The following is a 14,478-nucleotide window of genomic DNA, read 5'->3' as shown; positions in this document are numbered from 1 at the left end:
CATTCCCTCAGTCTTGCACTTCCAGTCATGGGATCTCACAAATACACTTAAACCACAGTCAAATAATCGAGTTTAGTAGTGCCGCCTCTGTGGCTAGTTAATTGTGCACTCCACTCATCTTTGTCAATGGGGGCGTAAAAAAGAAAAGGATTATGGAGGTCAAATTAAATCTTTTACCAAACCAAATGCATGTAATTACATTTTTACGAATATTAGTCATTTATTAGAGTTACATCACACGGCTGTTCTACACAATACAATGAGATACAAAGTGCAGGAGAATTATCTTGTTACCACATAAAGCCATTGGTCATAATTATCGGAGTCTTATTCATCTAGCGATGCAAAATGTGAATACAGTTCTAAGATTTTAGATATCCTATGATTAACAAGGAAATGGGTTGTCATTTACCGTAGGGTTTGCTTAGAGGTGTCTTATAAAAAATGTTGAACCTGGCATCGAGGTACAACCGTTACTGATTGATATAGGGTGTCTCAAAATGATGAACCTAATTTAAATGCATCACTACACTCTATACGGGTCCAATGTTTTGAAACACCTGTAAACTTATATCCTAGTATCACTCTAGCAGTGACAATGTCTTATAAACTGTTGACCTTATTTTTTCTATAGACGTGTTTTACTTGACACATTTCATTTTGATAGACAGTTAATCTTAGTTCTTGTCTGTACTGTCTACTTTCTTCAAACTAGTTTTCTAGTTCTTTTCTGCAAATATTTTTTGAACACTGAAAAATCGAAATTATACTCTACTTTTTTTTTTAGTTTAATTGTAATTCAGCTAGATCATCGACTGTCGTGCTCCCGGACTCCTGTGAGAGAGGAAACACACTTCTTAATATGTTGAAAATGGTATAAATTACCGACAAATTGATGATTAAGACACAGGTGCAACAGCATGTCACCTACACAGTTGGCTTCTTCAGTCAAATACAGAGGCAGCATGATGTACTCAGTCCATCAACTTTGGAGAAATAGTACTTGAGGTGGTCAGTCCCTCAGCCTAGAGAAAAGCTCATTTCCACTATCTGGAACGATATTAAGCCTACTGTGTAAGCGGAACGTTTCAATAATCAAGATACCCGACTGTTGCACATGTGTCTCAATCATCTCAATAAGTTGTGTATATCTGTGCCTTAGTTCATACATAAGTATGCTACAGACACATCTCAGCTATTTAGAGAAAGCATTTAGGAAAGGGAATCAGATCAAATTAAACTGCTAGTAACTGTAGTTTCTACACGCTTGCGAGCAGTATCACAAACATACCAGTCTATAGAAACATAAGAGTGAAGGAACACTTCAGTAGGCCTATGGCCCATGCCAGGCAGGTGTAACTCACGCCCAACCATACACGTTCATATAGCGTCCAACCTGTTTTTTAAAGTTACCGAAAGATTCTCATCCCAGTAGCTCTACCTGGGAACTTATTTCACTAAAACTATTGCCAAACCAGTGCGTGGTTAGAAACATTTAGCAGGTTTTATATAATCTTTATTTATTCCCTTTTTCATATGTATATTTCAATCATACCCCCTCAAATTGTACATTATACCAGAGTGCACGTTTATTGCCTTCAACCTGTGTTCGTAGGAAAGGTTTTTTGATACATAGGATCAACTTCGTCGCCCTGTGTATATTTCTAGCACATTTGTGTTCATTCTGTTATAAAGAGACCAGAACTGAGGAGTGTAATCCAACTGAAGCCTTACCGAAAAAAAATGTACAGGACTTTTATTATATATGCTACTTCATATGAAGCCAAGAATCCTACTATCATTATTGAGAACACTTATGCACTATTGTCTTGCCTTTAAATTTATGCTAACCAGAACTTCTAAATCTTTTTCGCATTCATTTTGAATAAGTTCTGCTTTATTTAGCCTATAAGTTGATCAAGGTGGAAACCTAGTTATTTATAATATACATCTGTATTAGAGTACACCTTTGTATTACAGTACATCTTTGTATTACAGTACATCTTTGTATTACAGTACCATCCGGTTTGTTTACGATAACAGTATTTCCCACCCTTCCACTGTTAGAAGTAAGGGGACCATCAACGTAAACAGTATGATATTATTTTAAGTCTTAAGGTCTGATTCCCATTACTGTTGATTTGTAAAAAAAATAAAAAAAATCATCACATGATTTCTTACATTTAATGGCACCAATATATTTATGGCCAACAAGACGAGGCTGCGCTCGAGAGGATACTAACTAAACACGCAGTGACTATTGCATGCCTTTCATTGAATAACTTAATGACTTGCATGACCTTCACTGACTAAATGAGTCTCGCATACCCTTCACTGACCAACTTCTGTCTCTCAGCAAGAGCAAGCTAGAGGTTAACTGATAGCCTTTGCTAGCTAGTTCTAACAGGGCATGGAAACTAATACTATATCCATATGTTTTTCTGGTGGCGGTATGGTCAAGTATTTGTGTGTTGGATTAAGGACCAGATATAATCAGCATGTGACACTTGGACTGGCGAATGCGATTTTTACAGTTTGATATGAATATTATTTACAGGTTTACAAATCATAATTTAAGAAGAAAAAATTGTTTCCTAGTTTAGTACCGTACAATTATTTTTAATTTGCAATCTGTTGAAATGAAGACTGGGAAATTAAATAAAGATTGTATCACGATCAAAAGGCATTCATTAGCTTACTGAAGCATGGACAACTTACACGAATTAACACCTCATCCCACACTCGCTCGTTATACAGAACTTGCCTCGTTTATTTTGCCAGTAATTTAAAGAATAGATTAGTAATAATCATTAGTAATAATTAGTAATAATCACTGTTATACTTCTAAAGTTTTAAATAACTCTAGAAAAGGTCATTGAACTTGTGTATGGTTCTCAGTAATCTCATGTTTGGAGCGGAATATTCATTTCACAGTTAAATCTATGAATTAACTCATGGGCTTGGAGTTCACTCAGATTGTGCACAAAGTTTGTGCCTTACGGATTGTGCACAACGACCTTGTCGTTGTGCACAATCCGTAAGGCACAAGCTTTATTGATAACTCTACTCATAGGAGTTCCGGATGTGATTAGGCTATTATCGTGTAATTTAACCATCATTAAGGGCTAATTTTAATGATAAATAATCCCATTGTGTTAATATGTAATGTCTTAATGAATAATTTTCAAGCATGCGAATCAGATAATAAACTCATTCGCACTCCCCACTGACTAGGATGTGTTGCCCAGCGATTTGTTTTGCAAGACCTGATCTCAATTGTCGCCCCACTCAAAAATGTCCTTGACATCATTTGTGCGCGTCTGCCAAAAAATGTTGCGTCCGGCAGGAGTTACTTCACTCTAGGGAAAATTGATCAAGAACATTACAAATTTATCCCTTATAGAAGTGATATAAGAGTAGAATGTTTTTGTTATATATCAAGGAGACGCATAATATATTGCTCTGATGGTGTCAAGACATCTCAGTGTGGCCAAAATATAAAAGCTTACTTGCAGATATCAAATGCAAATAATTTAACAAAGGGAAAAACTCCATACAATACCCAATAAGAGTTAGAGCCTGGAAGCTCCTCTTACATGAACTTTCCATTAATAGAGTCAGTGTAATATGAGCTTCCATTGCTTTATTTAAATTGTAATAAATTTTCCTAAGATTACCATTACCATAAGCTCTTCAACAAGTAGTGCTTTAATTTAATATTGTTAATGCCATTTCTCATCATATTTTTTAAGCTCCTAGATGTGCTGATCACAATGAAGCATGCTTTCTCTTAACCCCTTGCAGGAGACATACCCATCAATCATGAAGACGAGGCCAGTAAGTACCCGCCTGCCTGATGTCTGCTACACCCTACGTGGCCTCTACGCTCTATATGTTAGATCATTGGGGCTGGGATGGGCTAGGCCGAAGTGTAGTTTAGTGCAGTTTGGCATTAAAGCCAGAGGAGGCCACTGAACATTAGGTTTTGAGTTAATTGTGTAGGTGTGGTGTAAGTTGTTAATTATAGGTGTAAATTCTTTATGACTATCTCGTAACTTATATAATATTGTTAATTTAGCCTATTTACAGAAGTACATAAATAACCACCACCTCGTAAGTCAAGGACAAGCCTTTATTGGAGATACTATTTACAATATATCTAGTAGATTCCTAAAGTGAGCCAGTCATTAAGATATAGTAGTTATTGGCTTGTATTTTAAGCTTAGTGGGTTATGCAGTGGAGACATGTTCTGGGTCAGTGGAGAAAAAGTTGGTTTGGTACACAAAATGTAGGTAATCCTACCAAACCAAATTTAACGAAGGTTAGGAGTTAAATTTTAAGCTATGTTGGGTTGAGTTACTGTTTTTTGGTTACCAAAAAATACCGTCCCAATAGACCCAAAATATAACTCTCCATTGTGCAACCCACTTATTAATAATGAAGAATATGATAATGCATATCACAAGGAACAAATCTCGGTATTTACGTAGCTATTTAAGTGAAAGTAGTTTGATAATTAATGGGGCTTAAAGCCTGTCGACTATATTGTAACTTATTTTTCACCACCAGACAAGAATATTTTAATCTCAGAATATATATGCTGAGAAAAATACACCTCATGGTGTATATATCTTGTTTTAGTTTGAGTGGTGGCTGAAATAGATTAGAACAAGTCCACAATAAACTCAATAATGCAGAATCACTATTGTTAATTTAGTGTTTATTATACCAAATAATTATACAAATACAATTTAACGTAGAGATTATTCTGTACAAATTTATATATAGCTTTAGTCTAAAAAATGCCTAGTTATATATACAATTAGGTACATCTAGAAATAGATTCAGATGAAACAGCCTTTGTAAGTGACATTAATCTAGGACGACGATATATTTTAATTCTCGTGATTATATAACTACCTACGTATGATATACAATTGCTTATGGATCTTATTTTATATTTGAGTATCTTTGAAAAAATAATCAAGGAACTATAAACTCAATATGACCATATGAGACACTCAAAATTTTTCCTGTGGATGTAAAATATTATGTTACCCTACAAGGTTATTAGAATGATATAATGCTACAAAGGTCTTTGTGAGACACAGAGAGTTGTTGACCTTTAATCTTGAGTGTGCGTTTAGCTCATAGTTTAACCAGAAATGACTTAAGGGGAAAAGATTTTTATAGGCACGACGATTATGTCATGGAATAAGCTTAAGCTGAACCAGTCATGATGAGTTTGACATCACAGAAATTTTAGGTTAGTGTTACATCAATGGGATGTGTAAGATTAAATAACCCAGGCTGGTTTTCTGAGGTTGCACTTTTTTTTTTTGCCAACTTGTTATGAACCAGTTAATCATTTATTACAGATGCGCCATTTATTTTGTATTCATATTAGTAATGTTCTTGCCATTCACAGAAGGTAAGTAATAATACCTGTTATAAAATTTCCTTCTGCAGTTATATAATTAATAATGAGTTGCAACTTGCATTTTGTGTCATTATCTGGGTGCATAGTTATAAACACATTTAAATTTGATATAAGAACTAATTGTGCATTAGTAATGAAGAAAATTAAATTCTTATTAACCTCAACAATAGAGTTTCTTATTGCTTTAAATATTTGTATATCTAAATAGTTAACTTAAATATAATAATCTGTGTATATATTATGAGGTTACTTTGCTGTTTAAAATGGTATAATCCACTTTGGTAATATATTTTATATGCGATACCCAAGTAGTGTACAGTTGTGGAGTATTGCTGCCGCTAAAGCTAGTGCCATTTTAAATTGCTTTTTGACTCTAAGGTAGATATTACTTATTGTAAAAAGAGAGCATACATGTATGGCACCATTACTAACATTTGCTTCTGATAGTATTATGCATCCCTGAATAAATGCAAATATCATTCACCTCTGTGATATTCTGGCCGGTAATGGCTAAAGTAGCCTCATGGAAGCAACTTACAGGTTATGTTTTAATTATTGTTAGGTACATGAAAGGTAACTATTGCTATCTGATTCCCATCAGGCAACAAGTTGGTCAAGACCCTGGCGGAGCTCATTGAGACTATCAAAGACCTGCAGATCGAAATTCAGACACAGGTAGGCACTCAACTGGGAAATCTCAGTTACTTCATCATACTGGCAAACATTTCACAATGTAAAAAAAAAGGATGATTCTCTAACATAAAATGGTTCATGTGAAAATTCGCCCTCCAGTCACAAAGACAAATGTATTAATCAAAATATACATAAAATGCTAAATTCGAGGGGCCTGCAGCATCAAGCGGCGGAGATGTTTAGGAGGTAACTGTAGTTGAGATTCTTAGATACGTTAAGTAAATTAAAATATATTAGTTTAAGTAAATCCTGCTAGTTGTCAGGTTAACCCTTATACAACATAAAAAAATGGTATTCGAAAAATTTGCATATACATATATATATATATATATATATATATATATATATATATATATATATATATATACATGCAAATTTTTCGAATACTATATATATATATATATATATATATATATATATATATATATATATATATATATATATATATATATATATATATATATATATATATATAAGGAATTCGCAAGAGAAGGCGAAATATATACAAACACTGATCTCTGGCTGAAGGAGACTCGAACCTACGAACCTTGGAACAAGGTACGCAGTGCTATACCAATCTCACCACACTGGACCAATACCTTGGCGTCCAGCTTGCGCTAGACGTTTTGATCCAAGGCAGCCAGCTTTCAGGGAGAAGGCTTACGAATTTGCTCTTGCGAATTCCTTGCATTGTTATAATCTCTAGTAAGGCTGATGCATGCAGGGGATGAGATGAAAAGCTGTAAGCCTCCTCCCTGAAAGCTGGCTGCCTTGGATCAAAACGTCTAGCACAAGCTGGACGCCAAGGTATTGTCCAGTGTGGTGAGACTGGTATAGCACTGCGTACCTTGTTCCAAGGTTCGAGTCTCCTTCAGCCAGAGATCAGTGTTTTATATATATATATATATATATATATATATATATATATATATATATATATATATATATATATATATATATATATATATATATATATATACAGTGGTCCCTCGTTGTTCGTAATTAATCCGTTCCTGGAGCCATTACTATAAACGATATTTACGATTTACGAATCAATTTTCCTCATAAGAAATAATGTAAATACAATTAATCCGTTCCTGACACCCAGAAGTATTAAAACAAAAAAAAATTTTAACATGAAATATGCATGTAGTACATAAACAATACAATGGGAAATGATGAATGAAACATTAACAGCATAACACTTACCTTTATTGGAGATTCTTCTTAGTGTATGGGAGACTGGAGGAGGAGAGAGAGTGGATTGTTTATAGTTTGGAAGGGGAATCCCCTTCCATCAACACCTCAGGTACCATTTGCTTTTCTGGGGTTGCTTCTCTTCTCTGTTTCTTAATGCCACTAGGACCACCTTGAGAGTCACTGGAGTCCTGTCTCACAAAATAACTGTGGAGAGAGCTCTGTTTCTGGCGTCTCTTTAACACTTCCCTAAAATGGCCCAAGACTTTGTCACTGTTCATGTTGCAAACCTGGCTTGCAACAACCTTGTTAGGGTGATGTTTTTCCATAAAGCTTTCCATCTTACCCCACATAGTAAAAATATCTTTAATTTCTGAAGGCACCTTCTTCCATCTCTCTTCCTCCTCCTCTGCAGCAAGATTCTGAGCTGCGATGTGTTGCTCTTCCTGCTGAAGCTCTTGCAGCTCCTCAGTGGTGAGCTCTTCATTGTGGTCTTCCACCAATTCTTCCACATCCTCCAAACTCACATCCAACCCCATGGAACTCCTCACTGCCACAATTGATTTTACAACAGACATAGGCTCATTAGGGTCAGTCCCAAATTCTTCAAAATCCCTCTTGTCGACACAATCTGGCCACAATTTTCTCCAGGCAGAGTTCAAAGTCCTGGTAGTCACTCCCTCCCAAGCCATATCTATAAGGGTTATGCAGTGGAGGATGCTGAAGTGTACTCTCCAAAATTCCCTGTGGTCACAGTCAAGCACCTGTGAATCATTGCTTTTGTGTAGAGTTTTTTAAAGTTTGCAATAACCTGCTGGTCCATGGGTTGGAGGAGAGGAGTGGTATTCGGGGGCAAGAACTTTACTGTGATGAACCCAAACTCCTCGAAAATTAGGTCATCCAAGTTTGGAGGATGATCAGGTGCATTGTCCATTGTCCATGATCAGGTGCATTGTCCAATTTCTTTTCCAGGAGATGCTCCTTCACACTAGGGCCAAACACTTCATTGAACCACTCGACGAAATTTCCCTCGTGACACATGCCTTACTATTAGATTTCCAAAACACACACGATTTACTCTTCATAACATTGTTTTTCCTGAACACTCTGGGATTTTCAGAATGGTACACTAGTAATGGCTTCACTTTGAAATCCTCACTAGCATTAGCACAGAACATTAGCATCAGCCTGTCTTTCATAGGCTTGTGTCCTGGCATTCCCTTTTCCTCTTGTGCAATGAAGGTCCTCTTCGGCATTTTCTTCCAAAAGAGGCCTGTTTCGTCACAATTGAACACTTGTTCAGGTTTCAGTCCTTCAGCCTCTATGTACTCCTGGAATTCATGCACATATTTTTCAGCCGCCTTGTGGTCCGAACTGGCAGCCTCACCATGCCTTACCACACTGTGTATGTCAGTACGGTTCTTAAATCTCTCAAACCAGCTTTTGCTGGCCTTAAATTCACTCACTTCACCACTATTTGCAGGCAATTTCTTTACCAAATCTTCATGCAACTGCCTAGCCTTTTCACAAATAAACGAAGTCATAAGAGTATCTCCTGCTAATTGTTTCTTATTTATCCACACCAATAATAACTTCTCAACCTCTTCCAGTACTGGTGATCTCATTTTTGTCAGCATAGTTACTCCCTTTGCAACAACAGCATCCTTTATTTCATTTTTCTTGGCCACTATGGAACATAAGGTTGTGTAGGGTTTCTTATACATCCTGGACAGTTCGGCCACACTTGTACCACTTTCATATTGTTCAATGATGGTTTTCTTAAATTCAATCGTATTTCTCACCTTCTTTACCACAGGCTTGGCATTAGGAGCTTTCTTTGGAGCCATGGTAGCTTATTTAGTACTTGCAAGCACTAAAATAAATGGAATATTATGAAATATTTCGCTGGAGCACGTGAGGGGACCTTCGCTCACTGGTAAACAATGCCAGACTGGCTGCCACCCCGGCTCACGCCGTGGGTACGCGTCCCGGACGAACTACGACTCGCAAGTGAACCTATGAAAAGCGAGTCCATGTTTATACGAAAATACCTCTATGATTGGCGAATTTTACGATTGCCGGGAACTACGAAAAGCGGGGGACCACTGTATATATATATATATATATATATATACACACTTGTTTTACCAGTGGGGAGGCGAATCTTCTGATCCTTAAGTGATTCACCTCAATTAACGTTTTCTTTGTCATTACATAGTCAGATTTATGTATGTAGCTAAAACAAATCACAGGACATATTTGGATTTCAGTGCTGGTCTTTGTTGTTACAAAATAGTCTGTGCTTTTTGTGATTTGAGTCTGTTATACAATGTTACACGCAAATTATTGGTAGGCTACATTTTATATATTCTTATAAGCTATTATGCGTTAATAATGTATTTACTTTCTGGAAATTGTTTTGAATATAAAGATAATTTTGTTTTATAGTTTCTGTGATGTAAGAGTTACCCAAAGATGTGTTTCTGACAGCGTGAAGAGACGGCCCTCCTGCGCGACGCCCTGCTCAACTGTGAGGCCTGCAAACCTGGTAGGCTAGGCAGCCACTCTGGCCGCTGAACTCTCTCTGTCCATCCACCTTCCCTGTCTTTTATATATACAATAAGCCATATCAAAGACAAAATTGCCTGCTCATTATGCTTAGGAGGGGAAAATAACTGTACTTAAAAAGAACACTACAGACACCTCTTGAAGGACAGATCAGAGGTATCAGGGAAGACTGTGTGATAGTTCTATACAAAAGTTGTGGAATAGAATATGGAGTTATGATGTGATTGGCATCATACACAACTTTCTTGAGAATACTTCATAGTGCTCTCGTGCCTTAGATCTAACATGAGACATAAAGTATTTCTCACCAGTTGTCTGCGGCTTACTTATTATACATGCTTAAAAAGTTCCAGCTTTAGTAATTTAAATTGGCATATCTGGCCAATCTCACCTTCAGGACTTTCGCCAGCTTAAATGATCAAACTTAATATATCTACCTGCAATGATCAAACTTAATATATCTACCTGCTTACCACTTCTAAGTTACCGGTGATACCTAGGACTAATTAATTGACTGTTGACAGTTGAAGTTGATACTGAGGGTATTATCCAATAATTTACTAAATATATACTGTCACTTGTTATTCTCCTCATTTTGCAATTCATGGAGATATGTTTAGGACTTTTATAATTTTGCAATCATTATTGCGGGGTTTCTAGATATGGCTTATTTACTTCTCTAGTGTACAAAAAATCCCCTTGATGGGTATACCTTTTTAGTGCTGTCAGTTAACTGCTTTGTGAAGAGCACGCAAAATGCATAACTCAGAAATGCTTACGTCAACACATCATTAGGTTATTGATGTGCATTTCAGGTTAGTGATGACTTAGAAAACGGTCTAGCTATTATTCCGGGCTCTTATATCCAATGCTAAACAAGGTTATGCTTTGTAATGTGTTAACTATAGCTTATTAATCTGAAGATGCTATGTAGGATGGTTTGAACTGAGTAAATCTGATGAATCAAAATTCTAGTTTTTGTTCAACATCCTCATAGCATACAAACTATTACACTGAAATATTTGTTTGGCCTGGTTAAGCTTGGTGGCGAGTGAATGAGAGTTACCCTAGAGATTGGAGGTCCTGCTATAGCATCCCTCCCCCCCAACCACCTTACCACTCTCCTTACATCACTCCCTACAACGCCCTCCAATACACACTCTTCGGCGCTCACTACAGCAACCCCTGGAACACCTACGGGAGCCCACCAAGCTTCGCGTATTGGGCACTTGATCGCCGTGAGCACACCTTTAATCATTAATATTTTCTCAAAGCAAACAGCGCCAGAGAAGCGGTGGCTGTGCTGTACATAGAGCTGATTAAACAGGAACAGGGGCAAAATTTTATGCTTATTTTATATGGGTCCTGTTGTAATATACACCAGGGAGACCAAGTCATCAGGGCATTATTCTATTTAACTGTGCATTTGTAGAATCTTAAGTTATAAAATATGCTAATATATATATATATATATATATATATATATATATATATATATATATATATATATATATATATATATATGCAATAAGATCACAGTAAACAGGTGATTTCAGAATATGCAAAACAACCACTCTGAAAGAATAGAGAAATTCCAAGCGCTTTCGTGACTACTCACATTATCAAGGAACTATGAAAGTAAAGCATCCAAGGAAGCTATATAAGGGGTCTGGCCAACACCTCACTATCAGATCCCACAACAGTTAAACACCTGACGCGCGCCGGCCCAACTGGACAGGTCCTTTGCACAACTCACCAACAACCTATTCTACCCAAGAAAATTTAAAAATTATTATTTGTCCAGTGTATTATTAAATTCTTCCCAAATTCTATTAATTATAAATGGATCTAATTTATATAAACCAAAGGAAATATTCATATTATTGTCAAAACTGCTTTTTATGAAACAAGATTCAATTATATTCCTGTCGACCATGGACTTGCTTGATACTACTTTCTCAACTTTTTGAAAATCAATTGGATGGTTAAAATCTCTTACATGAATAAATAGAGCATTGGAATCTTGTCTAGTTCTAATGCTATATTCATGTTGTTTTAATCTTAGTTCGAGATTTTTACCAGTTTGACCGTAATAAACTTTATCGCAAATTTTACAAGGAATCTTATAGACACATCCATCAGCATTTTGGGGGGAATTCTTTATCAAAAGTTTTTTTACTGTATCAAGATTTTTGAATACAACTTTAATATTAAAAGTCTTAAGAAGAGAAGGCATATCAACCAAGTTTTCATGGTAAGGGAGAACCAACATATTTTTAGTTGAATAAGGCTGGTTGTCCCTTTTTGGATTGTAAAAAGTATTTCTAGCAACTTTAAAAGATTTATCAATTACATTTCAATAGGTAATGATTTAAAAGATTTATCAATTACATTTCATGGGTATTTTAAATCATTACCTATTGAAATGTAATTGATAAATCTTTTAAAGTTGCTAGAAATACTTTTTACAATCCAAAAAGGGACAACCAGCCTTATTCAACTAAAAATATGTTGGTTCTCCCTTACCATGAAAACTTGGTTGATATGCCTTCTCTTCTTAAGACTTTTAATATTAAAGTTGTATTCAAAAATCTTGATACAGTAAAAAAACTTTTGATAAAGAATTCCCCCCAAAATGCTGATGGATGTGTCTATAAGATTCCTTGTAAAATTTGCGATAAAGTTTATTACGGTCAAACTGGTAAAAATCTCGAACTAAGATTAAAACAACATGAATATAGCATTAGAACTAGACAAGATTCCAATGCTCTATTTATTCATGTAAGAGATTTTAACCATCCAATTGATTTTCAAAAAGTTGAGAAAGTAGTATCAAGCAAGTCCATGGTCGACAGGAATATAATTGAATCTTATTTCATAAAAAGCAGTTTTGACAATAATATGAATATTTCCTTTGGTTTATATAAATTAGATCCATTTATAATTAATAGAATTTGGGAAGAATTTAATAATACACTGGACAAATAATAATTTTTAAATTTTCTTGGGTAGAATAGTTTGTTGGTGAGTTGTGCAAAGGACCTATCCAAGTTGGGTCGGCGCGCGTCAGGTGTTTAACCGTTGTGGGATCTGATAGTGAGGTGTTGGCCAGACCCCTTATATACCTTCCTTGGATGCTTTACTTTCATAGTTCCTTGATAATGTGAGTAGTCACGAAAGCGCTTGGAATTTCTCTATTCTTTCAGAGTGGTTGTTTTGTATATATATATATATATATATATATATATATATATATATATATATATATATATATATAACATAGCTTCATAGCAGCAGAGGTTCGGGTCACACTGGATTTCCCATACTGCAGACATATGGGTAATATTTATTTTATTCCATGACGTTTATCATATGGATCTATTCTAGAGTATAATTAAAAATTTCCATCAACGTTTTCTTAATCACAGCCCAAAATAATTTACTGGAGAGAATATGACCTCATACTGTTCGTCTGTTTACATAGTCGGGTATGTTTTCTTAACCTTAGGTTGCTTATAATAAAGAATAAATTATCATAGCCACAATCCAGGTTTGGAAACACTGTGTTTTGTATATCTTTTTTCTTTTAGTTGCAATAGTTATTCTTGCTCTGTTTAGTAGGTGTCTCATAGCTTACGGAAAACTACTGTCAAAGTCTCTGGTTTCTGTGGCATAACTTGAGAATGTTTCTTTGCATTATTCTGTAAGTTTCAGCACTTGTGTATTTTAATGAGAGTAAATTTGTGTATGTGTTTGTGTTAGTTGGCCCAGTGATCTCTCTCATGACTCCTCAAGAGAGGTGCCATGATGCCAGTGAGGAGCTCTTGATTCATGGAAAAGAACTTATCCTCCACTTTCTTGAATCTAACTTGATTTCATCCCATTCCCCAGGCGATTTATGGCCCATACGGGCTTAGCGCTTCACCATCATTAAAATAAATCACTTTTAAGAGTAAGTTCCATCGGGCCCAGGATATCCAATATTTCCGGTGAATGTAATTTACGACGTGTGACCAGAAGCTAAGACACGAGCGCCACAAATCAAAGTAAACCCATAAATTAACAGGTTATAAGCACCAAACTGTATGTCTCTTAGTTTATATACTCTGAAAGTTTACTTATATACCTGTTTTAAGGATTAAAGTATTTTTTATGTGGTAGTGAACAAGTTATATGTAGCCTTAATGACCCTTATGTAGTCAATAGGTTTTAGGCTCGATTAAGCAAGTGTCGAAAGTTTAACAAATACTGTAGGGAGGCTAAAACAAGATTAAAAGATCGTGTAAAAAGTACAGAGCAAGGAGGACGAGTGAAAGCAAGAAATGGAACAAAAGTCGAAAAATGAAAAAAAGGGTTACAACGAGAAGTTGAACTGCCGTGGAAAATCTCGGTGATTTCCAAGATAAATTGTTACCAAGCTTCACCCAGCTGGGGATAGAGGGGGACACCTGCAGTCCCCATCTACGCCCAAGCTAAGTTAGAGTTAGAATTTAACTTAGTTTTATACACATGCCCTACACAGTAAAACGCCCTGGGCACTCGTTTTCCCGCCAAGAGGCCGACTGGGCTCACCAGCGGC

At 35.9% G+C, this 14,478-nt stretch overlaps 1 protein-coding gene across 3 annotated transcripts in view; it reads left to right on the top strand.

Annotated features, from left to right (window-relative positions):
• Nucleotides 1-14,478, top strand: part of Tsp (Thrombospondin) — a 346,683-nt gene that overhangs the window by 274,426 nt on the left and 57,779 nt on the right. For 2 of the 3 annotated variants that reach the window (XM_070093495.1, XM_070093493.1), the window contains 3 exons: nt 3,805-3,837; nt 6,043-6,116; nt 9,822-9,879. In XM_070093495.1, the coding sequence (XP_069949596.1) occupies nt 3,805-3,837; nt 6,043-6,116; nt 9,822-9,879 (165 nt within the window). The remainder of the gene's footprint in view (nt 1-3,804; nt 3,838-6,042; nt 6,117-9,821; nt 9,880-14,478) is intronic. The other variant, XM_070093496.1, reaches the window with a different exon arrangement.

This window comes from Cherax quadricarinatus, chromosome 43 (assembly GCF_038502225.1).
Source record: "Cherax quadricarinatus isolate ZL_2023a chromosome 43, ASM3850222v1, whole genome shotgun sequence".
Lineage (NCBI taxonomy): Eukaryota > Metazoa > Arthropoda > Malacostraca > Decapoda > Parastacidae > Cherax > Cherax quadricarinatus.
This window is presented reverse-complemented; position numbering and strand designations above follow the sequence as displayed.